The sequence below is a fragment of the Toxorhynchites rutilus genome, chromosome 3 (genome assembly GCF_029784135.1).
Source record: "Toxorhynchites rutilus septentrionalis strain SRP chromosome 3, ASM2978413v1, whole genome shotgun sequence".
Classification (NCBI taxonomy): Eukaryota; Metazoa; Arthropoda; class Insecta; order Diptera; family Culicidae; genus Toxorhynchites; species Toxorhynchites rutilus.
In genome coordinates, this window is record NC_073746.1 from 286,999,156 (window position 1) to 287,024,235 (window position 25,080).

The 25,080-nt window shown below is 38.5% G+C and overlaps 3 protein-coding genes across 5 annotated transcripts; all 3 read right to left on the reverse strand.

Annotated features, from left to right (window-relative positions):
- Positions 1-8,420: 8,420 nt before the first annotated feature.
- On the reverse strand, positions 8,421-11,656 carry LOC129778928 (putative gustatory receptor 28b). Its single transcript, XM_055786104.1, has 5 exons — positions 11,164-11,656; positions 10,826-11,100; positions 9,701-10,031; positions 9,487-9,645; positions 8,421-9,423 (listed from the first exon to the last, which is right to left on the reverse strand). Exons 1-5 carry the CDS (start codon positions 11,521-11,523, stop codon positions 9,331-9,333), a joined length of 1,218 nt encoding a protein of 405 aa, XP_055642079.1. The 5' UTR covers positions 11,524-11,656; the 3' UTR covers positions 8,421-9,330.
- LOC129778930 (uncharacterized) lies at positions 10,039-10,811 on the reverse strand. Its single transcript, XM_055786108.1, has one exon. It carries the CDS (start codon positions 10,720-10,722, stop codon positions 10,084-10,086), a length of 639 nt encoding a protein of 212 aa, XP_055642083.1. The 5' UTR covers positions 10,723-10,811; the 3' UTR covers positions 10,039-10,083.
- Positions 11,522-24,584, reverse strand: LOC129778929 (uncharacterized). 3 transcript variants are annotated; one of them, XM_055786105.1, is made up of 4 exons: positions 24,161-24,584; positions 23,713-24,096; positions 11,771-12,112; positions 11,522-11,718 (listed from the first exon to the last, which is right to left on the reverse strand). In XM_055786105.1, the coding sequence occupies exons 1-4, from the start codon at positions 24,554-24,556 to the stop codon at positions 11,662-11,664; spliced, it is 1,179 nt and encodes a 392-aa protein (XP_055642080.1). In that variant the 5' UTR covers positions 24,557-24,584; the 3' UTR covers positions 11,522-11,661. The 3 variants fall into 3 exon arrangements, with proteins under 3 accessions (XP_055642080.1, XP_055642082.1, XP_055642081.1); XM_055786107.1 differs by lacking the exon at positions 11,771-12,112; XM_055786106.1 differs by lacking the exons at positions 11,522-11,718; positions 11,771-12,112 and adding an exon at positions 20,070-21,011.
- Positions 24,585-25,080: the final 496 nt, after the last annotated feature.

The window sequence follows — 25,080 nt, forward strand, 5'->3', positions numbered from 1 at the left end:
ATCGGTTTAGATTTGTGGCGAAGGAAATTTAACGTGTTGTGCACACGGCTAGTGGTTGTGTTTCGAATGACGCTCAGAATCACGTTTCTCCACTTTCTCTAAACATTTCGAACAAACACTCATTCAATTGACATCTTCGGAGGTGCAGCATCGGCATTTACAATAGTTTAAAGTTGCAACGAAGTAAGTGTACTCACTTGCAAATTAGTACACCTTAAGAAATTATGAAATATTCAATGAAAATCATTCAGTGATGTTATTTGAATGAAAGTGAAATCTCGAACTTTATTTGAAGAATTTCCCCAATAAATCCACTAAAACCTCATTATTATGATACAAAATCAAAGTCAAACACAAATTTCGCTCAGGAATTTATCCACTACTTGACCTCTTGCAATTGACGCTCTGTTGAATAGGATATTAGGATATAAGCAGACAAAAATTATGAATGAAAGATATTTTTATTTCAAATAAGGTAAATGATGTTCAATTAGCCGTTTGTCCGATTTCGGGTGTTTTCACGCAACTAATAAATACAAACCACTTTTTTTATCATGCCCCAAGTCTCTAGTTGCTAATATTACCATAAATCGTTCAAATTGTCCAAATTTTTATGTTTTGTAACGATTTTCTTCAAGGAGAAATTATGACCATGGTTTGTCCGGTTTTTGAAATCACCATTTTTGAATGAAAAAATTGGAATTTTCATGTAGATGATAACTCGAAAACGAATCAATTAAGGGAGTTATAAATGTTTCTATAGTGGTTCGACTCGAGAACTCGAGAACTAATCAAGCAAATGGAGCCAAATTTGGAATGTGAGAGTTTTTGGGTACGAGAAAAGTTCCTATGATGGGGTGAAAAATTAAGGGGTTTCAAATGCATACTACGCAAAATTGTTATTGCGATATACCCTGTGATCAGAAAGAACCGGTAATTTTTAAATAAAACAAAATAGAGTTAAATTTCAGGCAAATTTATTTTATCTCCTTCAAAACTCATGTGTCAACGTTTGACCTAGTCCTCCATGCATCCCTGATAGGCCGAAGAAGGGATGGCCTTTAGTTTTCTCGTCGCATTCTCTTTGATCTCCTCTATCGACTGAAATCTCTTTCCACGAAGTGGCAACTTCAACTTGGGGAACAAAAAAAAGTCACACAGGGCCATATCAGGTAAATACGGTGCTTGCTCGATGGTATTTACTTGATGTTTGGTCAAATGATTTAATACAATTCGGGCTCGGTGCGATGGCGCGTTATCATAATACAAAATGCAAAAAATGAACAAGAACTGATTACATTAAAACACCCCAGCCATGCTCCCGGAGTTTTTTCGCGAGTCACTACAGACGTGTGTGATCTTGCGTTGTCCTGATGGAATACAACATCTGTTCTGTTGGTCAATCCTGGCCGTTTCTGGTCAATCGCTAGTTTCAAACGATCCAGTTGTTGACAGTAGAGATCTGAATTTAGCGTTTGGCCATACGGAAGCAACTCATAATAAATTATAGTTTGACCGACGCTTCGCAGATGGAAATTGAATACATCATGTTTTCATGGTCTTAATTGGTGTGACACCCAAACATCCAACTTCTCATTGAGTCCAGCTTTGCGCAAATGGTTCAAATTAGTTTTATAGCTTATCTTTAGCTACTTGGCGATGCTATGACTACTAACAGTCTGGTCGACTTCGATTATTTCTGTGATTTTATCGACATTTTCGACGACGGGCCTGCCTGTGCGAGGTGCGTCTTTAACATCAAAAATGCCGGAATGAAACCGAATGATGCACGTAATTAGTTGTTACAGTATCGGCACCATAAACAGCATTCACAATTTCGGCGGCCTGACTTGCATCTTCGCCTTTATCATAGAAAAATTGCAAAATTTACCGATTTTTTTCATTGTTGACTACGGTAGTCAACTGAAAAAAAATCTTTTGCTGTTTTTCGTTTGTTTGTTCCTTTCAGTTGTGAGTTACAGTGTGTTAACAATGGAGGTCAACAAAGAGACAATTCGGTATACTTTACGCTTTTTCTATTATAAAGGCGAAAATGCTAGCTAGGCCGTTAAAAATGTGAGTAGTGTTAATGGTGCCGATACTGTAACACTGAAATACGTGCATTTATTGTTTTAAATCTATTTTTTTTTTATTTTTTTAAATTTTTTTTAGTGCAATGCACTAAATTCAGAGCTCTACAGTCAACAAATCGACCGTTTGAAGCAAGCGATCGACTAGAAACGTCCAGAATCGACCCACAGAGGAGGTATTTTGTTCCATCAGGCCAACGCAAGGCTACACAACTCCGGCAGCTTGATTGGGATATTTTTATGCATCTACCATTTAGTCCGGACCTGGCACCAAGCGATTATCACCTTTTTCTTGCATTGTAAAACTTTCTGAGTGATAAGTAATTGGGATCAAGGAATGATTGCAAAAATCTATTGTTTGTTTATTGTCTAGTAGCGTAAGATATGAATCTTATGAATAATTTGCTACCTCCGGTTTTAAAATTGGCACAGACATAATTATAATCTATCCTATTCTTTACTATCGTTATATTGCTAGAGTTTTTCGCCAATAAGGACCAAGACTACCACGAGAGAGGCATTATGAAGTTATGGAGCAAATTTTGCAACAAAACGATGCATATTTTCCAAATCGGACAATCCGAAGAATATTATAAGGACTTTGTATTTCACCCTAAAACAATGGATTACTTTTTCCCCAACCTAATATATACCATAGCAATATACAGGTCAGACTCGATTATATACAGACTCGATTATTTGTGATACGAGTATATACAATTTTGGACTCTATTATATACAGTTTAAAAAAAAAATCATGTTTCAAATATGAATTATTTTAAAAAGAAATGTAATCTTTCAACGTTAAGGTGTAATTTAAGTGACTAATTCATGCACAGTGGGGTAAAAATCGTGATTTTTGAAGATTTTGCTTGAATTTTCACCAAGAGTTCATTATATCGATTTTGCAGCCAAATTGAGATAGATATAAGTTGGGTGTCAAAGAACATATTGTAGAGCGGTTAGAGAGCTTCTATTTGATTGATAGAAACAATCCAGTTTAATAAAAAAAATCAGGATGACATTAATAATAATACATTAACAATTACTAACTTTTAAGTTTTTCACTTCCAAAATGTTATTAAAATCCATTAATTTAGATGTCCCACTACTATATCCTGTATCAAATTTTCTCATCTTTCAAATGAAAGCGTAGCTTCCGTAGCGTACTTTGTAATGTAGAGCCAGTTCGAGGCAGCAGAGTCCGAAACAAAAAAAAAGTTCTATAACTCTGTCATTGTTGAAATTCGAACATATGCGTAGAAGGATTTTTTTCCATCAAATATGATTGTCTATCACCCTCTGAGAGATTCTGGATAATTTTTTTTTCATGTGAGAAAGGTAATTTCCTACTTTAAGGGGATGAATCAAAAATCAAATTCCTCTTTTATATTCAAAAAATGAAAAATACATGCAAAAAAAAACGAATAAAAAATTATTTTTTTTTGATTCGATTATATATAGTGAAAATAAATCAGAAACTGTATATAATCGAGTCCGCGCTGTACAACCATTCCATGCCAAACCGATATAGTGGTTCTCGAATTATCGTGAAAAGTTGTAGATTTGTTCTTTATCGCAAACAACAAGACCCGTATTTTTCTATTTTTTCATTAGGGTGACCATTTCTGTTTCAGGGTGATCCGAAAAATAACGTTTTTTCACTTTTTTCCTAAAATTACTTCTTTCAAAAATATATAACTTTTGAATTATTGGATCGATTTTAATGATCGACATATCAAATTAAAGCCAATCGTCGTCCTCGTCTCGACCAAGTCTTTTTAGGAAAAATACTTCAGTTGCAGGAGATTTAAATTTTGTTTCCGTTATTATTGATTGTATTTGTTTTTTATGGTTTTCATGGTCTCGGGACCAGCGGCGCTGTAGTTTTTTTTTTGTATTTTTTTCTAGAAACTGTGGATATTTTATATAAAATATTTCAAAATAGGGGGTGTTTTCTTTTTCTTTTTCAAGTTATGTATTTTCAATGTCAAGCGACAGTTCGGAATATATTTTTTTTCCTCTTTTTCCTATTCTCAAAAATTCATAACTTTGAACTACTTGAATCCTCAGTTTTCTAGAAAAAATCTAAAAATTATAGCACCCTTAGTCCCGAGACAATGAAAACCATAAAAAAAACAAACATAGTCAATAATAACGGAAACAAAAAGAGTTTTTTTTTATCTCATTTATTTAATTATTAGGCTCATTAGAATTTTAGCTGTAACAGAGCCGGGTTTTAATCGTGTACATGTACATATGTTTATGTTTCTATAAATTGTAAATTACACAGTATTTAGTAGTAGCCATTTAGGCGTTAAGTATTCTGTTCCATTACATTATGGTAAACCACACAGTAGTAGCCATTTTGGCGTAAGGGTATTCTTTCTGTTCTTCCATTACTCAGCAGACCGGACAGCGAAGACGGTTGATATTGATCATTGTTGAGTTATTTATAGAACAGCAGCCCGATGTGTCTTGCAGAGCAGAGCATTGTATGGATGAATCGATCTCATTTCGACCGTGGATCGATTTTCATCGCTGATGATGGTTGCGTGGACGTAGTAATCCTATAACAACACAAAGATGGTCAATTGAGGGCCCTGAGTTTGAACTCACGATCGATCGCTTGGTAAGCGAACGCGTAATTTGATATGTCAATCATTAAAATCGGTTAAGTAGTTCAAAAGCAATGAATTTTTGGAAAAAGTCATTTCAGGAAAAAAAAGGTGAAAAAATGCATTTTTCGGACAACCCTGAAATGGAAATGGTCACCCTAATGAAAAAATTAAAAATACGAGTCTATTTGTTTGGGACAAAGAACAAACCTACCACTTTTGACGGAAATATGGAAACCACTATATCGGTTTGGCATGGAATGGCTGTATAAGAACAATATGAGAGAGCAAAATGAGAGACGCTTTGCAAATAAACACCGCCTTATGCACCAAGTGACACGTCGCGAAATGGTCTAAGGCTCACGTTGTTTACGCTCTCCGTTTTATTCTCAGAAAACACATTCCGAACCAAAATTTTGATAATTTAACTAAAACCCAATTGATACTACTTAATTATCCTATTCTTAGAACATTTGAAGCTATTTAACACGTTTTTGAGTTTCCTGCAGGGCTCAACTTGCGAATAAATTATTAAATGAAGATCAAACTTAGTTTGTAGATAACTTTTACATGATCTAGCAATGTTTGTTTTCAATTGAAAACGAATTGATGACAATAACACATGCCAAAGTCATATTCTAGGGGTCTTGCAAAAAACTGCAGTACAAACAATCCGTACTATAAATTAATAAAAAGTGTAGTATTAGGCTGTCAAAAAAGTCCTGCGGTATTTTTTTTTTTTGAATTTTCATTTGTTCATAAAATTAGTTACAATCATCTGTTTTAAGTCAAAAAGTCGATCGCTTGGTAAGCGAACGCGTAATTTGATATGTCAATCATTAAAATCGGTTAAGTAGTTCAAAAGCAATGAATTTTTGGAAAAAGTCATTTCAGGAAAAAAAAGGTGAAAAAATGCATTTTTCGGACAACCCTGAAATGGAAATGGTCACCCTAATGAAAAAATTAAAAATACGAGTCTATTTGTTTGGGACAAAGAACAAACCTACCACTTTTGACGGAAATATGGAAACCACTATATCGGTTTGGCATGGAATGGCTGTATAAGAACAATATGAGAGAGCAAAATGAGAGACGCTTTGCAAATAAACACCGCCTTATGCACCAAGTGACACGTCGCGAAATGGTCTAAGGCTCACGTTGTTTACGCTCTCCGTTTTATTCTCAGAAAACACATTCCGAACCAAAATTTTGATAATTTAACTAAAACCCAATTGATACTACTTAATTATCCTATTCTTAGAACATTTGAAGCTATTTAACACGTTTTTGAGTTTCCTGCAGGGCTCAACTTGCGAATAAATTATTAAATGAAGATCAAACTTAGTTTGTAGATAACTTTTACATGATCTAGCAATGTTTGTTTTCAATTGAAAACGAATTGATGACAATAACACATGCCAAAGTCATATTCTAGGGGTCTTGCAAAAAACTGCAGTACAAACAATCCGTACTATAAATTAATAAAAAGTGTAGTATTAGGCTGTCAAAAAAGTCCTGCGGTATTTTTTTTTTTGAATTTTCATTTGTTCATAAAATTAGTTACAATCATCTGTTTTAAGTCAAATGCGCCGTTTTGTTCGATGACTTGTTCCCAACGAGATGCCAACTTCATAATACCCCTGTTATAGAAGCTCGCTTCCTTATTGGCAAAAAACTCGGATAGCCAATTTTCACAGGCCTCTTTTGTGACTAACTTCTGACTACCTAGCTCATTCGCCATGGACAAAAACAGGTGGTAGTCACTTGGTGCAAGGTCCGGACTATACGGCGGATGCAAAAGAACCTCCCATCCGAGCTCCCGGAACTTCTGGCGCGTCACCAAAGAAGTGTGTGGCCTGGCGTTGTCCTGATGGAAGACAATGCGGCCTCTGTTTATCAAAGATGGCCTCTTCTTCATGAGTGCTACCTTCAAGCGGTCCAGTTGTTGGCAGTACAGGTCCGAATTGAGCGTTTGGCCATAGGGAAGCAGCTCATAATAGATTATTCCTTGACAATCCCACCACACACCACACAGCAGAACCTTCCTGGTCGTTAATGAGGGCTTGGCCACCGTCTGAGCCGCTTCAGCGGGCTTCGACCACGACCGTTTGCGCTTCATGTTGTCGTAAGTGACCCACTTTTCATCGCCAGTCACCATCCGCTTCAGAAACGGGTCGATTTTGTTGCGATTCAGCAGCGATTCACATGCGTTGATACGGTCAAAGATGTTTTTTTGCGTCAACGTGTGTGGCACCCATACATCGAGCTTCTTTGTGAATCCAAGCTTCTTCAAATGGTTAATAACGGTTTGATGACTTATCCCCAGCTCTTGGCCGATGCTACGGCTGCTACTGCACAAATTTTATTGGCAGCTTGAGATGCATTTTTGCCTTTGTTATAGTAGTACTGTAAAATATGTCGGAATTTCTCTTTATTTTGCTCCATATTTGCGACACTATAACTCACGAACGACTTAACCAAACAAAACACTGTCAAGGACTATATTATAGCACGCAAAAATACCTTTCCAACAAGCTATAGTATGATTCGATACAATGAATACAACGGTAGCTATTCGGATGCAATTTTGTGCGCATTGTATATAAGAAATTTCCTGTGAGATTTTGATTATTCGACCTGGTATCTTCGACAAATCAACAGTTTGGACAACTGTTCACATGTTATATGAGAGGTAAATAGATATTTTGTTTGATTTGAGCGATTAATTATCATTCCAAATTACTTGTTTGGGGCAAAATGAGCCACCACTGGATAACGACTTATAATGTTTTGTTTTCTAAAGCTGATACACCTTATCACATATCGCTCTTCAGGGGGTTCCTTTTGTGGCTTTGACTCTGGAAAAATATGACACCCCAACCAAAACCAAATCACTATATGCGTTATGTGTTCCTTACTAGATTTTTGTACGTGCGAGAAAATTCTAATTACTACTCTAGGTGAGATTATTTCATGCAGAGATTATTTCATACATATACCATGGACATGAAATAACGCATAAATCTATCCCATTTAACATTATGAATATAAAAAAAATTTCGATGTTACTTCTTTTTTTCCTTTCAACGAAAAATATGCTATTATAATATTTTATAATTTAAATAATTATATATTATTTTTAGAAGCGATCGTTAGAGTAAATGGAGCAGCTGAATATCGATGTGGTACCCAAGTCGGCGAACCAGCCCAACGTCCTACAGCAGCATCCCATCGAGAATTTCTGGGCAAACCCGAAGCGTAAGATCTACCCCAACAATTTTGTCGCGAATACTAAGAAAATATTGATAAACAAAACGAAGAACTCAAAAACATGCCTACACGCATGTTTTCGTCCGCCACGGCGAATGTTCCGGTTGACTGCCGGAAAGCCGTTCGCAAGGGGGTAGAATTTTTTTTGCAAGTAAGCTAATACAGGGTTTTCCAACTTTAAATTCCGAAAGTAAATTGAAATAAAACACACTTAGAATTCGAATTTCGATGAAACTTTTATTTGAAATTAAAGTTTGGTTTATGCCATTATGTGTGAAATACAACATCATTCAAATGTCCACCTAGGGCTTCCTCGCGCACCTTGATCCGGAACAGGTAATTTTCGATTACTATTCGGCACATATGGGGCGGTATCTCGGTCACAACTTCACGAATGTTGTCTTTCAAATGTTCAAGAGTTGGCATAGACACGGTCTTTCGCATAACCCCACAAAAAAAGTCTAGTGGGTTCAAATCGCATGATCTGGACGGCCAATTGGCATCACCAAAACGCGAAATTATGCGTCCCTCAAATTTCGTTCGGAATATGGCCATGTTCGGTCGTGTTGTGTGGCACGTGGCGCCGTCCTGATGAAACCACATGTCATCCGTATCCATATCTTCAATTTGTGGCAAAAAAATCGGTTATCATGCGGCCATAGCGCTCACCATTTACAGTTACCATCTCGTCGTCCTCATTTTCAAAGAAATACGGCCCGATGACTCCACCAGACCATAATGCGCACCAAACAGTGACTTTTGGCGGATGCAATGGCCTCTCAACAATCACGTGTGGATTTTCTGAGCAACATATACGGAAATTTTGGGTGTTCACATAGCCACCGAGCTCGAAATGTGCCTCGTCGTTGAAGAAAATTTGATGCGAAAATTCAGCATTTTGCTGCTGTTGTTCGTTCACTAGGCCGTCCATGACGACCAAAATCCGTCCGTAATGCTCGAAAAACATTTGCCGGTTTTACAATATAACATTGTAAAATGGCAGACATTCAACTAACGATATGACGCTTTGGTTGACAGCTATGTCAGGGCTGTATACTTTCGGAAGCCCGAAATGGAAAACCCTGTATAATTACCTTCCATAGGAAATTTATCAAACTCAATTACCTGTCTTAGTTTTTTATCACCATCTGAAAAAATGTCCATTTTTGAATGCAAACGTTCCAGAAATGAGAAACGTAGTCAAAACTGTAGTGATTTTTTTGCTAAGATTTTGATTAATATTTTTGAAACATTTCTTATTATTCTCTTAACATATTTTTAATGTTCTATGGCGCTCCAAATTACAATATAACATTAAATTATTACATTTCGAAACAAAATTTCGATCACTTTCAATCACCACCGGCCACCAGTACTGCGTAGTCAAAGTTTACCAAATCAAACTGCATCAATATGATCAGATACGTCGTAAGAGATCCTGCCATCTGTAAGAAGATAAAACCTCGTTTAGACACAAATACTATATCTCGCCCGATTCACTACTTCACCGTGTAAAAGAGCTCCCATTCAAAGGCGAATAAACCACAAGAAATTTTTGGAGTATGATGCCACAGCTGCTGGGAAAATATGCGTAGCTCTTTTAAAGTTTGCTTATCGTGTGATCCATAGCAGATGACCTTGTGAATAACTGTTGCTGTCCTCTTACACTGAAATTTTGTCTTTTGTACAAAATATTGATTTCACAATCCAAACAAACCACACCTCCGTATTTACCAGGCTGGAGAACACCACCAATTGTACGATGAAAAGCACATAGAATCCATCGTAGATCATGTTGAACCGGGACAATTGACGAGAATTTTCATCTGTGTCGGTCGCATGCGTATGGATCACCCCGAAGATTGAAAACACGGTAAAACCAAAAGCCAACGTCAGTCCAAACATGGCCTGCGTCGAGAAACACTGGTTGAACAGGCCAATGGCGTCACTGAGCTGATCATGCAAAGTTGCAAATTTCATAATCAATTTGCTCGCCTGATCCGAATCCATCGTGTACCGTAGTTTTCCGTGTGGAGTGGTGTTGAAGTGTTTTCTGTCAAAGAACAAGAATTAGGGCAGATTTCCCATGGAATTACACCCGAGGTTTACACAATAGCTTGATTCAAACTTCCAAATCGACGCTTCAGAAATACGAGGGTGGAGATAGAATTACAAACGAAAAACCCAATCACTATCGAAGATCGTACGAAGGGCACAATGGTCCAGTAATTTGGAAATAGTGAGATCACGTGCAAGAAGTTTCCATCGAAGTAAGCAAACGAAGTTAATGCCAGTAAAGCGATTCCTATGCTGAGTGAAAGTGTTAAAATAATAGCACTTATGAAATACTGTCGCTGATGGTCAGTTTCAATGCCTAGAACTTTCAGTTCCCTATCGAATTCGGCCATGTGTTCGTACAACTCGGATATACGGCGGGCGTTGATGTTGCACCACGTAGGAACTGACATTGTGAAAACAAAATTCATCACAATCGCACCATACCAACCGGCATTCACCAGCACGGAATTGGTTACATCGAGGAAACCAACCGAGCTTCGAATACCGTGCTGAGTCAGGATCGAATCCACAATCAACGCTCCCATGAATCGGGCCTGATCGTATAGAGTCCAATAGATTGAACCGGTCTCGGTATCTATCGTTTCGAAGCGAACGAGGAAAATCCTCATCGCGAGGTAAATCGGTCCCACGGAACCGTAAATGTCGTCAACGTCAAACCAACGCATGATGCCGAGTGATGGAGGTCACAAAGCGTCACGCAGCAGAACAACTTGATTGATGTCCCGTGCTGATTGATCGGTGTAATTAATGAAAAATGCTCTTACTCACCTAATTTGTTTATTCAGCTGCGCAAAGTGTGTCCGAAGTGTGAGCAGTATGAGTACGATGTAAATCCCATTTGTCTGGAAACACAGCACCACCCAGAAGGAGGACAGTCCTATTCTTAATAGCTCAATTAGGGTCAAACCACTGTTCAGGGGATTGAAGTAATGCGTCATAACGATCATATAGATGATCCAATTAATATAACCAGACACTGCCAGTAGTGCCCCGTACAAATGTCTTCTATGGTATGTCATTCGGTAGCCAAATAGGACGAAAAACTGGGAAATTTTTCACCAAATACAAATTAATTACAACGAATCACTGTTCCTGATTGATCCTACCTTCTTGTCCACTTTGTTCATGATGGTGGCAATCTTGAAAACTTTCATGGCATTAATGTAGTTCAAAATCAGCGATATCAGCTGCGACAATTGCAAAAAACCTTGCGTCGCAAATAGTCCGATATTCGAGATGTACGATGTAGTCATCCAGTTCATCCAAATTTTGTAACTCTCGTATGAATTGTACATCGACAGTAGGCAAACCAGCAAGCTTGCGATCATCACCAGCTGATCGGTAGAAGTTTGCTCCGCAGTTTGGTCTTCAAAGTTGACGGTGTAGGTTGTGATGGCGAAAACTTTTGTGATCCAGTAGACGAACCGCCACGACTCAAAGAAATTGTCCTCCGGACACCACTTCATGATGGTTTCTGGTTAGGAGGATGGTAACAACTGCTGCAGAAGTGGGACGCTCGTTTTTCTGTGTATATCGAGTTGCAATCAGTCAAATTTTGTGCGTGAGGAGAGGTGATTTAGCTTCATGGGCTGCGGCTGTTTTCCTTATAATTCTTCGAACTGAATCAATATTACCAGGTAGGTTGCAAGCTCGTTGGTGGCCTGAAATTTGACTATTTAGTATCGGTTGAACATCGACCGGTTGGTGATTTACCCGAACAACTATCGACGGATCAAGTTCAAAAAGAAAGAATGTGATATGAGGACTTCGACTAACGATTTGCTCCGATACCTGCTGAAGCTCATCGATGATGGATTGGTTGTGAGACATGTTAATGCATCGATGGATCCCTGCAGCGAACTTAGAGCTCAGATGTTTGACGGCAGCAGCGAAGGCAATCGTTTGAAGAGCAAAAAAATTCATATACGAAGTCCAGCAGAGATACATCAATGAATTTATCAACTCGTTGTAATTGACCTGGTTCAAGATTACACGTATGCAGCAGTAGAATGTTATCAAAAGCACGATAAAGATTGCCGCAGCGATGAGGATGAGCTGGAAGAATGTTAAATTTTATTTTGTACTAGCTGACCCGGCAAACTTTGTCCCCCCCAAAATGGATTTTTTGTTATCTATACCTTCATGCGTCGAATCGCCGAACTGTTCATTGACTAATTTTCAAATTGACCGTTTAAAATTTCCTTTTACTGTAAGTTTCGTAATACTTCTACCAAAACTCGTCATTATAATATCAAATTATTTTTAAACACAATTCTCGTTCAACATTTTTCAATCACTTGCAAATAACATGGTTCTACGTTACATGGAATACATGTTTGATACAGAAAATATAATAAAATGAAGACATCTCAAATCGGACGATTGCTTCCTCGAGTTTCGCGCGCACCAACACATTCGGCGATCCGTTTTTTATATACAATGGCTCAAACTCGTAATCGTACTCCACCATGCAGATCTCTTTTCACTTCTTTTGAAAGTCGAAAACAAGCTTTCGGAACATTCTTTTTAGATAAGGTCATAGTGTCATATGAGAACTAAAAGGTTTGCTATCCGTTCAGAACAATGGGTTTTATTTCTCTAAGAATGGCGTATGTATGTGCTAATCTATGAAAATCGACTCAAACTCATATTCGTACGCTGGTTGAAATCTCAACTCGATTTCGAAGGCGTTGACCAATTTCAGAATTCCATCATTAGTATGTTATTCCTCGTTCATTGCAACTATCTTTAGCTGTCTTTCGCCGTTATCTACGAGGGTTTTGGTGTATTCGGAAGGAATATTTATCAATTTTCTCATCAAATGGTTTTTAAAATAGTCATTTTTAGAAATTTGATGGTTTCTAAATTTTCTACACAAATAACTTTCTTAGTTTTTTTTACTGGGATTGATGTCGGAAGATTGTGGAGGAATATAAATAATATTCGAGCAATTGTAATGTAACCATGTGCGAACGTTATACGTCTTGTGCTCTGGGTTACTGTCTTGGTAAAAATTGAATCCTTGATTGCATCCCATTTCGTTGACACTATGCTTCATATTTTCCTTTAGAATGTCTCTCCATGAATCGTTACATGCCTCATTTTCAATTTCGTAGAGTCCTACGTCAAAAACAAAAGGTAGTAAGCTCACAGGAAAGTTTAACGATCGCAAAAATGAATAGGTTCTTCATGTGCAGTTGCTATACACTCCCTTGATGGTCAGTTACTGCAGTTTTTGTTGCAGTTCCGCCAGATGCTGGATGTACTCATAGATAAACATATCGGACAAAAACCAATCATCATCGGAGGAAGCTTCAACGCCTTGGCTGAGGAATGGGAAAGCAGTTGTGCCAACGCTATAGAGTCTAGTCTACTTGAAGCATTCTAAAACCGGACTTCTCTGTACCGTATGCACCTTAGGCACTCGAACGTAGGGCCCCATCAGGGAGTACAGTAGAGTGGAGTGGTTTAGTGAGTAAAAATCTCACGTTCCCCAATCAACACGACAACTGGGATGTCATTAAAAGATTTTCATCTCCTTCCAAAACATCAACACACAAAGCATTAGATGACCAAACCAAGTCTATGGTCAAGACTGCCGTATGGTCGTATGGAGCTCTTGAAATTCACTTCAGTCTTACGAAAGACAAAGGGGCAAGGGTGGAATCTAAGTTGCAAACATTTTGATGGAGGGCTATGTCTTTATGTGGGGGTGCCAAATAAAAAACAGATCACGTTTTTATGGAATGAGGTTAACGTCAATAACTATTTTTGCTATGTAGGAATTCCGATGATTTACATACCAATCGATTCGGAAACTCTCTAGGATTTGTTTAAAATGTTATAAGTAACGTTTCTCTAATTCGTAATCGGTTCATATTAATGAAAATAGGAAGCGTTCCCAGTTTCCCATACATTTGTAGGATGGATTTGTGTGTTCACCTACTCGTACCGTCCAGGGCTCGGCATAGTAATATTCAACTGAGGATAGTCAGGGGACTAAGAAGCAATTCCCCTTCGTATTCAATTGGAAATGACTTTTGGCTTCTTTCCACAGTTTCTCGGTCAACATGACTCAACAGTCAGTCGGGCATTTAGTCGCTATCTCTCTCTACGACTCAACTATCTCATTTAATTTTTCCCCGTCAAATGAACTTCATTGCATTTTGAAGTGACTCCTTCCAAACTGAATTCGTTTCTCTCTCTCTCTCTCTCTCTCTCTCTCTCTCTCTCTCTCTTTCTCATGTACAACGTATGCATGTATCGATGTTTGAGTTCAACGTAGTTTGACATATACTACAGGTGAGCTAGATTTTTGTGTATAGTACACGAAAATTACTCACACTTATAAAATAGCGTGCAGTGTGGTGTTCATAACCACTGACAAATTTGTGAATTTTGTTGATATAAACCCGTTTTTCTGTATGTTTTTTTTACAAAAAAATTGAACTCGGTGACAAAGTAAACGAAATTTTTGTTTAGAAATCCCTCCAAACTGCACGCTATTTACTAATACTAACGCAAGTGCTTTTATAGCATACCTGATAACTGTCCAAGTTCGTTGGTTTGAGTTCACGGTGGGTAGACAATAAACCGTCCATTAATGGTAACTTCTGTTTTGCATCAGAAATCAAGTTTTCGTTCCACTTTATATGGACGTAAAAAAAGATCCTGTACGCGGATAAAGAGTTTCGTATCAGGGAGAAGTAGAAGTGTGGATTGAAGTCAGTTGAATGAAGAGGCAAATTCGTATTCATTAGTCACGACAATTAGACTAATCATTGACTAGAATAGTTCATCAGTCATTTTCGCTCTCGATGCTCGTCAATTCATTTGGAAAGAGGAAAGAGTGGAAGATATTGCAAAACAGCAGTGCAATTTTGTTCATTGTAACCACCGCGTCGATTTTCGAGTCGTTACATTACGCACTCGTTGCTTTACTTTGCATCATGTACACTAGAGTGCCAATGAAAATGGCCATCTCGAATTTTCCAAGTGAGCTTAATTAAAAACGTTAATTCCCACGAAAAACTACCCTGTGCAAAATATTACTTCAATCGGACTTCATTCACTAGTGTCGCACAGCGGTCAAAGTTTAAGTTTTTTTGAAAACCGAAAAAACACCCTAGGGGAGAGTAAAGGAAATTGAGGTTTTCGAATTTTTTTTTAACGCCAAATGTCTTCAAATTGCATGAAACGTCGAGATATACTGTCATCTCGAAAAAATTTTTTTGTCAAAAATCGACACTTTGGTGTGGTATCCTGAGAGAATGAGAGTGACACCTCGACAGAGTGGTGTGGCACTCATAGAGAGAACGAGGTTGAAGTTTAGACTGTGTGTGGAAAATAAAGGCATAAGTCGTAGAAACTATGGGTCGTTTTTATTTTATAGAAGCTCGTCCGAGATTTTCAGGATATTACATTGGCGATCCTGCCAACATGATCGAATCTGTTGGGGTGTGCGATATTGTTCTATAAATCAGAAAAATAAATGTTAGTTTTTGTATACAAAAGTAACGGAAGACGGAAGATCTATGTAAATTTGGTAAGTAGAATAAATAGAAGAAAAATAAATGGGGAGTTCACTAAGCTGGGAAGTGTTGCCAGTGGAACAGTTTATTTCGATAAACCAAATAATGTATGCGCTGAGATATGCTCCGAGCGAAGAGTACAAAATAAAATGGTCATCCTCTTGCGCTGAGTTAAGCTCATAGCCAAGTTGAGTATCCGAAGAAGAATCTTGCGCTGAGTTAAGCTCATAGCCAAGTGGAGACGAATAACTTGCGCTGAGTCCAGCTCATAGCCAAGTATGATATAAACATGAGTAACTTGCGCTGAGTTCAGCTCATAGCCAAGTGAGATATAAACATAAGTTACTTGCGCTGAGTTCAGCTCATAGCCAAGCGAAATAGCAAAGTGCGAAACTTGCGCTGAGTTTAGCTCATAGCCAAGTGTGATATTAAAGTTTGTAACTTGCTCTGAAGCAAGACGAGGGCTAAACGAAGCCAATACATGAATAAGTACTGCAATAGATCAAATTTGTTCTAAGTAAAATAAAACTACTGTGAATTAAGGCATAACATTTATCATCGGAATACTGGCATCACTACTGCAATGGTCGAATACATACATTATTGCAACGGAGAAATGTCATAGATGAAGCGAGAGAAAAGACGTCCAAGAGAGTTCATTTTTGTTTTCATTCGTATGTGTCTTCACCGGTTTTGGCAGTTTTGATTTTAGACGAAAAGCATTTTTAAGGAAAATAAAGTGAGAAAAGAACTACTAATTTTATTACACTTTGTGCATTTATTTTCGAATATTTCATCTCAAAAATAGGTTTCAAAATGAGTGGAACCTGGTACGAGTCCGACGTTTTGGTTAGTGATGATTCTGGTGATGAAATTGACGCCGCTGTAAGACCACCGAGGAATACTAAAGTTAAATCAGGGCAGAATTTAGAACGCGGGGGCGTCAGATCAGAATGGCTTGCAGGTTCATGGCCGCTGCAAAGTTTCGATGGATCGTTGCCAACTAATAAAAGAAAGGCCGAATGGGTCCGATATCGGGACCAATTTGAGCGTATAGTGTCTTGCAAATCGTCTGTTGATGCAGCAACAAAGCTCACTGGATTAAAAATCTTTGCTGGAGATTACCTGTTGAGTATCATCGAGATGCAACAAAATTCGTTGTCAGATTCTGCTGTAGATATTTACCAGGAAACCATCGCGGCGCTGAACCGTTACTTTAACCAGACCTGTGATGCAACAAAAGAACGCATGAAGTTCCGAGATATAAAAATGAGAAACACGGAATCGTTTTCAGATTGGGTGTTACGTTTGGAGAAACAAGCTAAATTCTGCGAATTTGAACAACGAGAAGAAGAGTTCGTTCAGGCTTTATTGCGACGATCTGTACCAGGAATTGGAGAAAAGCTGTTTGAGATGTCCGATTTCTTGGGAAATAATTTAGATCGTATCATCAACCATGGTAAGCACCTAGATTATATACGATCGGAAGCTGATGAGGCGAAAAAAGAAGACGGCCAGAATTCTAGTAGTACAGAGGACACATCTTCGGCCACAAATATGAAGTCGATTAATGCATTACATGATCGGAAACTCGGGTTCCGCAATACTCATGTTGATCGTTATCGCGATCCATCGAAGGTACGGTACGAGCCTTATCACTCAAAATCGCTAAACCGTGCCTGGGGCTCTAGAAATCAGCCATCAAGCAACAATTGCAACAGATGTGGACGATCTCATGCCCCTCGGGAATGAAAAGCTTATCGTATGAAGTGTTATAACTGCGATAAGGTGGGGCATTTTGCTCAGCTTTGTCGGTCGCCGAAAAACAATTCCAGTTTCGTGAATTCGAGAAAGCGAATGAACCCGGAACGTGACAAGGAGTTGAAAAGGGAGGCTGGATTGATCAACCAGGTAGATAGCGACTAACCTTTGGTAACGACTAACTTGTTTCATTGCTCGAATGCTATTTTATATCAAAAGTCGATAAATAAACTCCATATGAATCGAATTTTCTATATCAACATCTTTTCTTCTTTTTTTTCTGGCCAATATTATTTTTTATTTCACAGTTGATTACCAGACATGCAAAGCTTTCAGAATCACCGACAGATCAAAGGTTTGTTCACTGTACCATTGGAACAGAATGTTTCAAGTTTTTGGTAGACTTAGGAGCTACTGTCAACACAATCACGAGTTGCGATTAAACGTAACTGTCGGACTGTAATTCAGGACGTAGTAATTCATCCTGAAGACATGCTTAAGAGCTATGCTAATCGTAGTCCGCTCGATGTCGAATGCTCCTTCAGGGCTTATACCAGAGTTACTGGTCATAGTCAATCAGCGCAATTAGCAAAATTCTTCGTTGTGAAAGGGGCGAATTTGTCGCTTCTTGGATATGAGACAGCGTTTCGTTTGAATTTGATTCGTATTGGATTTGAGCAGGTGAATGACAGTTTTGTTAATTGGACAGAAGCTGATACGACCGTAACAGCGCCCCGCGATTCACCGTTGAAGACTAACGAGGATTTTCCTAAAATGCCGATCGAGGGTGTTCGATTTAAGATAGACGATTCCATAACACCGAAACAAAGTATACAATACAATATCCCGAAAGCTTTTGAAAGTGCCACAAATGAAAGATTGCGGGTCATGGAAATCAAAGTAATTATAGAAAGAGGTGACAAAGAGCACGATGTTATCACCTATGTATCACCTCTGGCATTAGTGCCGAAAGGAACTAATGACTTTCGTATCGTTGTGGATTATCGCGAAGTTAACAAATCAATAATTCGAGAGCCGTATCCTATGCCATCATTAGAAAAGATTTGGAGTGGTAGTCCTAACGGTGGAGGAACATTATTCTTTACTAAACTTGATTTAAAAGATGCATACTTCCATGTTGAACTTCACGAAGATGTGCGACATCTGACGACGTTCATGACAGCAAACGGCCTTATGAGACTTAAAAGATTACCTTTCGGTTTGTCGTGCGCTCCCGAACTATTTCAACGGGTAATTGAGAAGCTTTTGATCAAATGCAAAAATATCGTTGTCTATCTCGATGATGTGTTGATTTACGGACGAACACTGGAGGAATTAGAAAGTTATGTAGCAGATGTCAAGAGAGTGCTGGGAGCCAATAATTTGACAATTAACGTGCAGAAGTCCGTGTATAATCGTTCCTCTGTCGATTTTCTTGGATTCACCATCGATGGATCAGGTATCGTACCGATGAAAAGTAAAATTTCAGATATAAAACTTTTTCAAAATCCAAAAGACATATCGGAAGTTCGCAGTTTCTTAGGAATGTTGACGTTCATAAGCCCGTTCATTAAGAATTTCTCGCATAAGACAAAGCCATTACGCGACCTTCTTGCATCGAAGTCGAAGTGTTCCTTCCAAATGAAGAACATCAAAAAGCTTATGATGATCTTAAAAGTGCAGCTGAGAATTATTTAATTAAGCGAGGTTATTTCGATGAAAAAGACACGACCATCCTATATACAGACGCGTCGCCTTGGGGTTTAGGTGCCGTCTTAGGACGAGCGGTTAAAGGCACGACAGGAGATCGAATCATTGCTTGTGCACCTAAAAGTCTGACGAATGCTGAGCGTAGATATCCACAGTTGCATCGTGAAGCCCTTGCAATCGTTTGGTCTATGGAACGGTTTGCTTATTATCTTCTCGGCAGACGTTTTGTATTGCGTTCAGATAGTGAAGCTTTGATGTTCATGACAAAGAATAGGGATCGGAAGGATGTAGGAAAAAGGATTATGTCGAAAGCTGAGGGCTGGCTTCTTCGAATGGACCATTATTGTTACAATTTTGAACACGTATCGGGCTGTGACAACATTGCTGATGCTGCTTCCAGGATGGGTGTCATACGCAACGATTCACAGTTTGGAGTAGAAAAGGAATCCCACGAATTATGCTCAGTTACCGCTAATCCTGTTACAATCAGTGATGAACTATTGGCTTTGACTAACGCTCAAGTGAGGGAAGAGTCTTTGAAAGACGTCGAACTTCAAACTGTTATCGCATGGCTTGGCAAAAACGAGATGTGGCCAGCTGAGATCGCAAGTTATCAAACATTTCAAAGAAGTCTATATACGCAAGGAGATATACTAATGAAGGATGAAAAAATGGTCTTACCGGCAGGCGTTGCGTGGTAGAGCATTACGTTTAGCTCATCGGAGCCACCCTGGAATGTCCACAATGAAAAATTTCTTGTGCCAGGGTTTGTGGTGGACTGGTATGGACCGGGAGGTCGAAGAGTTTGTAAGAAGCTGTCCAGAATGTCAATTTGTTACATTGCACAGTACACCGCTCCCTATCACAATGACATAGCTTCCCAAAAATCCTTGGGATTATGTTTCGATGGATTTCTCAACAACATCAGAGATAAACAAATGGAAAGCACTTGTTCTAACAGACAACTACTCTCGGTTTTTAGTGGCAATTCCAATAGGAAAAACTGATGTTGAAAGCGCTTATGAGAGTTTTTAATACTTATTACGTTCCGAAAACATTGAAAGCAGATAATGGGCCACCTTTCAACAGTGTCGAACTTGAGAAGTGGCTGAAGGAAGTATGAGGTATTAAGTTAATCCGTAGTACGCCGTTGAATCCCACAGAGAATGGAATGGTCGAAAGGATTATGCAGGGAATAAATAAAATAACTGCTATCGCGAAACTTGGGCAGCTAAATTGGAGAGAAGCTTTAGCTGATTAGGTTGCAGCTTACAATTCATGGCCGCATCACGTAACGAAGATTCCTCCAGCAGAATTGATGTTTGGCAGAGCTGTCAGATGTTTTTTACCAGATTTGCGAACGGATAGCAACCACAAGGCTGATGGAGAGCTAAGGGACCGAGATCAGATTGCTAAGTTCAATCGAAACCTGCGAGCGGATACTAGCCGTCATGCCCAGGAGTCGCTGATCAAGGCTGGAGATATGGTGTTGGTTAACCAAAAGAAGCGAGATAAGGCTGATTCCACATATAATAAAATACTACACAAGGTCGTCCAAATCACTGGAGCAAGGCGAGCTACGATAATGGATATGTCAACGAATAGGATATACGATCGTAATGTAAAATTGCTCAAAAAAATTGTTCAACGAAAGGTGGAAGAAGCTGAGGGAAATGTTAACGAATTCTCTTCTCAGAAGGAAAATAGAATAAACACACCAACAAAATTAAGTAACTATCATTCATATCTTTTATTCTTTTTACCCTTTGTTATAAATTATTACCTCTCCACAGATTCACGTCCTCAAACGTATCCAACGAAGCCTGGGGAAACATCAAGCGAGGAAGCCACAGACAAACTTCAGAGCGAGCTTGAAGAGCCGGTCGGAAAGAGTGGATTGCGTAAGCATCAGAATCCAAGACAAATAAGCCGTCCACAACGCTACTTTGATGCTGTAGAAATAACAGATCATCATTGAGACTGTAAAAAGTGAATGAATCAATTTCAAGTCATTTTTCATATTTTTGTGTACTGGGAGGATGTGGTATCCTGAGAGAATGAGAGTGACACTTCGACAGAGTGGTGTGGCACTCATAGAGAGAACGAGGTTGAAGTTTAGTCTGTGTGTGGAAAATAAAGGTATAAGTCGTAGAAACTATGTATCGTTTTTATTTTATAGAAGCTCATCCGAGATTTTCAGGATATTACATTTGGGACTTAGTTGTTTTTCGGAATACGAAGCAAAACGTATGGTTTAGGGTGCTTATGAAAATCGTCATATCGATTTTTCATGCGGAACTCCCTGTGAAATGTTGATTTACACGATAAAATACCCTCTACAAAATATCAGCTCAAACGAACTTCATTTACTAGAGTCACACAGCGGTCAAAATTTTAGCTTTTGAAAACCGAAAAATCACCCAAGTAAAGGAAATCGGTGTTTTTAACAAAAAAAAAATTGATGCCAAAAAACAATTTCGTCAAAAATCGACTTTTCAGACAATAACGACCAAGTGCCGAAAAGACAATTTTTGATAACTTTTATTTTGACGTGGGACTACGTCTAACCCGAGTTTAGGGGGGTAAAATGAAAACCTAAACACAGAACATGCAGGAAAAAATGAAAGATTCCGAATGCTTATAACTCGAACATTTATTACTGGATCGGAAAGATGTTTGCATCTATTGACAGGGAATATTTCTACGCATCTATCGCAATTAATAAAATGTTATTTTTCATTAGATAAACAATTGAATAACTGTAAAATGTTAAGCGTTATCTAATCACACTAACTACCTCGTTTTGATTGGCCCGATTTACGGTTTCCCCAACACAGCCATCATAACCAAGCAGTCTTGGGGAAATCGGCATTGCAAATACATGAAAGTCTGGGGTATTTCTGTTCCAACTGAAATGTGTTTACCTAATACAGGCTTTTAAACAAAGGTGTCTGGGAAAATCGGCATTGCAAATAAATTCAAACTGTGAGTACTTTCGAATTCGCTTGCCTTTGTGCAGACTGGTATATGTTTCCTTAACATGGTCTTCTAAACTTAGGAACCTGGGAAAATCTTGCATACATTAGAGGCGAATGAATTTTCAAGTTTAAAGGCTCTATAATATAAAAAGTATATTGGGAGCCGATCTGGCGTGGAGGTAACATCCATACTTCTCACGCTCAAGATCACGAGTTCAATTCTCACTCCCGACATTCTTCCAAAATGGAAGGTAAAAGTGACGAACCAGCCAGAAGCGTTGAAAGTCACTATAATACAGAAAAAAAAAAAAAAAAATAAAAAGTATAAGCTGAAGTTGTTGCTTCATGCAAGCCGGGGGTACTTTTGCACCCGTATGTTTTTTTGCACTCCGAAAAGTGTTTTCCTAACACGGACTACAAAAAACGGGTACGAACACAACGCTTTGGTTTGGTTATTCAAGATTGCATTGAAGGATATGCCTTCATATATTCTGCCCACTGAATTTCTGGCACTCAGTGCCTGAAGTTCATCAAATCAAGCAACTTCGTGGTTCGAGAAGTACGTACACTTGAGAGATGCAAGCTTCAAATGGAAATGTAAAATAAAATAATTGTTTCATAATTCTTCCGTTCACATATTTTGTCCCAAGCATCATACCAAACGTAAAAGGACTGTTATTAAATTTATTTGTAATGAAGGACATAATCTACCGCAATGCATAAATTGGCCTTACATGGCATTTATTCAGTCTCTTTACTCACAAAGTAAATATATTGAATTCTATTGAATCCGAAAATTGTTTCATTCAATCAAAAATTTAATCAATACAAACAAATGATTGCTAAGCTAAGCTAGTCCCACGTCAACTTTGCGGTTATATCATAGATATAACCCACCCATTTTTTGGATCAAAATTTTTTTTTGAAAATGCCGATTTCCTTGGGTGGTTTTTCGATTTTCAAAACTAAAATTTTGAGACAATGCGACAATAGTAAATGAATTCCGAATGAGTTTATATTTTGCAGAGGGTATTTTATCGTGTAAATCAACATTTCGCAGGGAGTCTCGTATGAAAAATCGATATGGCGATTTTCATTGGCACCCTAAACCATACGTTTTGCTTTGTATTCCAAATAAACGACTAAGTTCTAAAGTGTCGATTTTTGACAAAAAATTGTTTTTTCAAGATGACAGTAGATCTCGACGTTTCATGCAATTTGAAGACATTTGGCATCAAGAAATTTTTTTCGAAAACCCCGATTTCCTTCACCCAAGGGGGGATTTTTCGGTTTTCAAAAAACTCAAACTGTGACACTAGTAAATGAAGTCTGAAGATATTTTGCACAGGGTAGTTTTTCGTGGGAATCAACATTTTTAATCAATTCCGCTTTGAAAATTCGAGACTCAAATGTTTCCCATTCATCCATTGGCACTCTAATGTACACACACTACAAATGTATTGAAGTGTTCAACGACAAAGAAAATCGAGCGTATAAATATTTCGAGTCGATTGCTGCAAACATCCTCTATCTATCGTGAAATGGTAATGTTATTAGAGTTAAGAGTCTTTTACATTTTGTTAGATGTTCGATTTGTTAGATTTCTGTTTTTCACCCCACCACCACCACATTTTGGAACAAAAGTAATTCTACGTTAAAAACACAATATACTCACTGGAATACACAGCACAATATTGATAGCATCAGTCGCATCACAAAGACTATCGAATAGCTTCGCCAGCTGGATCACCAATTCGGCCTTCCTACCATTGAAAGCACCCTCAAACTGTAACTTTTCTTTGAGGCAACGATTTAACAGGATGAGTCGAGTAATTATTGCCAAAATCATCACGTTCAGTGCTGTGTGGTATAACGTGTAACCGAGCCCAGCCATCGTCAGCATCGTTATAAAAAAAGTTGCATCCGATACGTACTCTATCCCCTGTATCAGCATGGTTATCACTAACACACTAAGTAGAAACGCCAAACACATCAGCAGATACATTGTGGTAGTGAAGTGATGATACCGATGGTTCCTGAGATAACCGATTCGTCGTGACTGTTGTTATTGAGACCACATAATCTTAGATATCGAAAATCAACGATCAAATCCATACACTCACCCCATCGTCAACATCCTTCAGAGCCCGAAGCATATCCTCTATCCTTCGCTGGTGGAACATTACGTAGATGGGAATCAGTACTACGAGCAGTGGCACACAAAAAATAGGAAACGCCATCACATAAGTCACCGATTCCAGCTCGGAACGAATGTACGGCTGCCATTGCTTCCGCACAATACCGGTAAGTGTTCCCCATATCCTGGCGATCGATAACACCGCCAGCAATAGCCAATCGGAGAGCGTCACCCGAATGGTGAAATTTTCCCGATTGACCACGGTGAAAATCATTACACCAAATAGCTTCAAAGCGATCAAAAATTGGTTCAAGCTTTCCAGATTGCTCCGAATCCGAAACCACCAGGTTAGCGATAGCCGGTCGGGCTCCAGAGTAATCATAGCCGCTCACTGGAAGGTGCTAAATTATACTGACAGTCTACGAATGGGAACCTCAGGGATTTTATTTGTTTTAATAAATTCATTCGATTTCAAGGAAACTCGAATGCAGAGCGGAGGTCCGAATCAATTACCCAGCAACCGATGATTAATGATTTTTATTTATTTATTTATGAGCGCACAACGCTCCACAACAGACAGTTGCATTGTAACGTAATTTTAATGCCAAGTAATTCCGTCTGTGAAAGGCAATTAATTTAAGAGCTATTATCGGTCGTAACAACGTGTGTGAAATATGTGGAAAAATACCACTTCGCATGTTGCCCGCCATGGTACGCAATACGGTTCCGTGACCACGATGATAAATTGCTGGCCAGAAACGTGCAAATAGCGAGTCGCTCAAACCACGGCACTGAAATGTTAGTAAAAATTGTAGAACGATTCACAAAATGGGCTGAATTTCAATGCCAAAATCAAGTGCACTCGAGCAGGAAGACGGAAGCCAATTGGTATGTGGATGCCGGCAG

Excerpts from the sequence above, each read along its gene's own strand:
- LOC129778930 (XM_055786108.1), bottom strand. The coding sequence starts at position 10,722 with ATGCGTTGGTTTGACGTTGACGACATTTACGGTTCCGTGGGACCGATT.
- LOC129778928 (XM_055786104.1), bottom strand. The coding sequence starts at position 11,523 with ATGAAGTGGTGTCCGGAGGACAATTTCTTTGAGTCGTGGCGGTTCGTC. Across the intron at positions 9,646-9,700 it reads CCAGCCTGGTAAATACGGAG|TGTAAGAGGACAGCAACAGT; the intron begins GTGTGGTTTGTT and ends ACAAAATTTCAG. Across the intron at positions 9,424-9,486 it reads AATGGGAGCTCTTTTACACG|ATGGCAGGATCTCTTACGAC; the intron begins GTGAAGTAGTGA and ends ATCTTCTTACAG.
- LOC129778929 (XM_055786105.1), bottom strand. The coding sequence starts at position 24,556 with ATGATTACTCTGGAGCCCGACCGGCTATCGCTAACCTGGTGGTTTCGG. Across the intron at positions 12,113-23,712 it reads ATATTGTGCTGTGTATTCCA|CTCATCCTCATCGCTGCGGC; the intron begins GTGAGTATATTG and ends ACATTCTTCCAG. Across the intron at positions 11,719-11,770 it reads ATCCGTCGATAGTTGTTCGG|GCCACCAACGAGCTTGCAAC; the intron begins GTAAATCACCAA and ends GTCAAATTTCAG.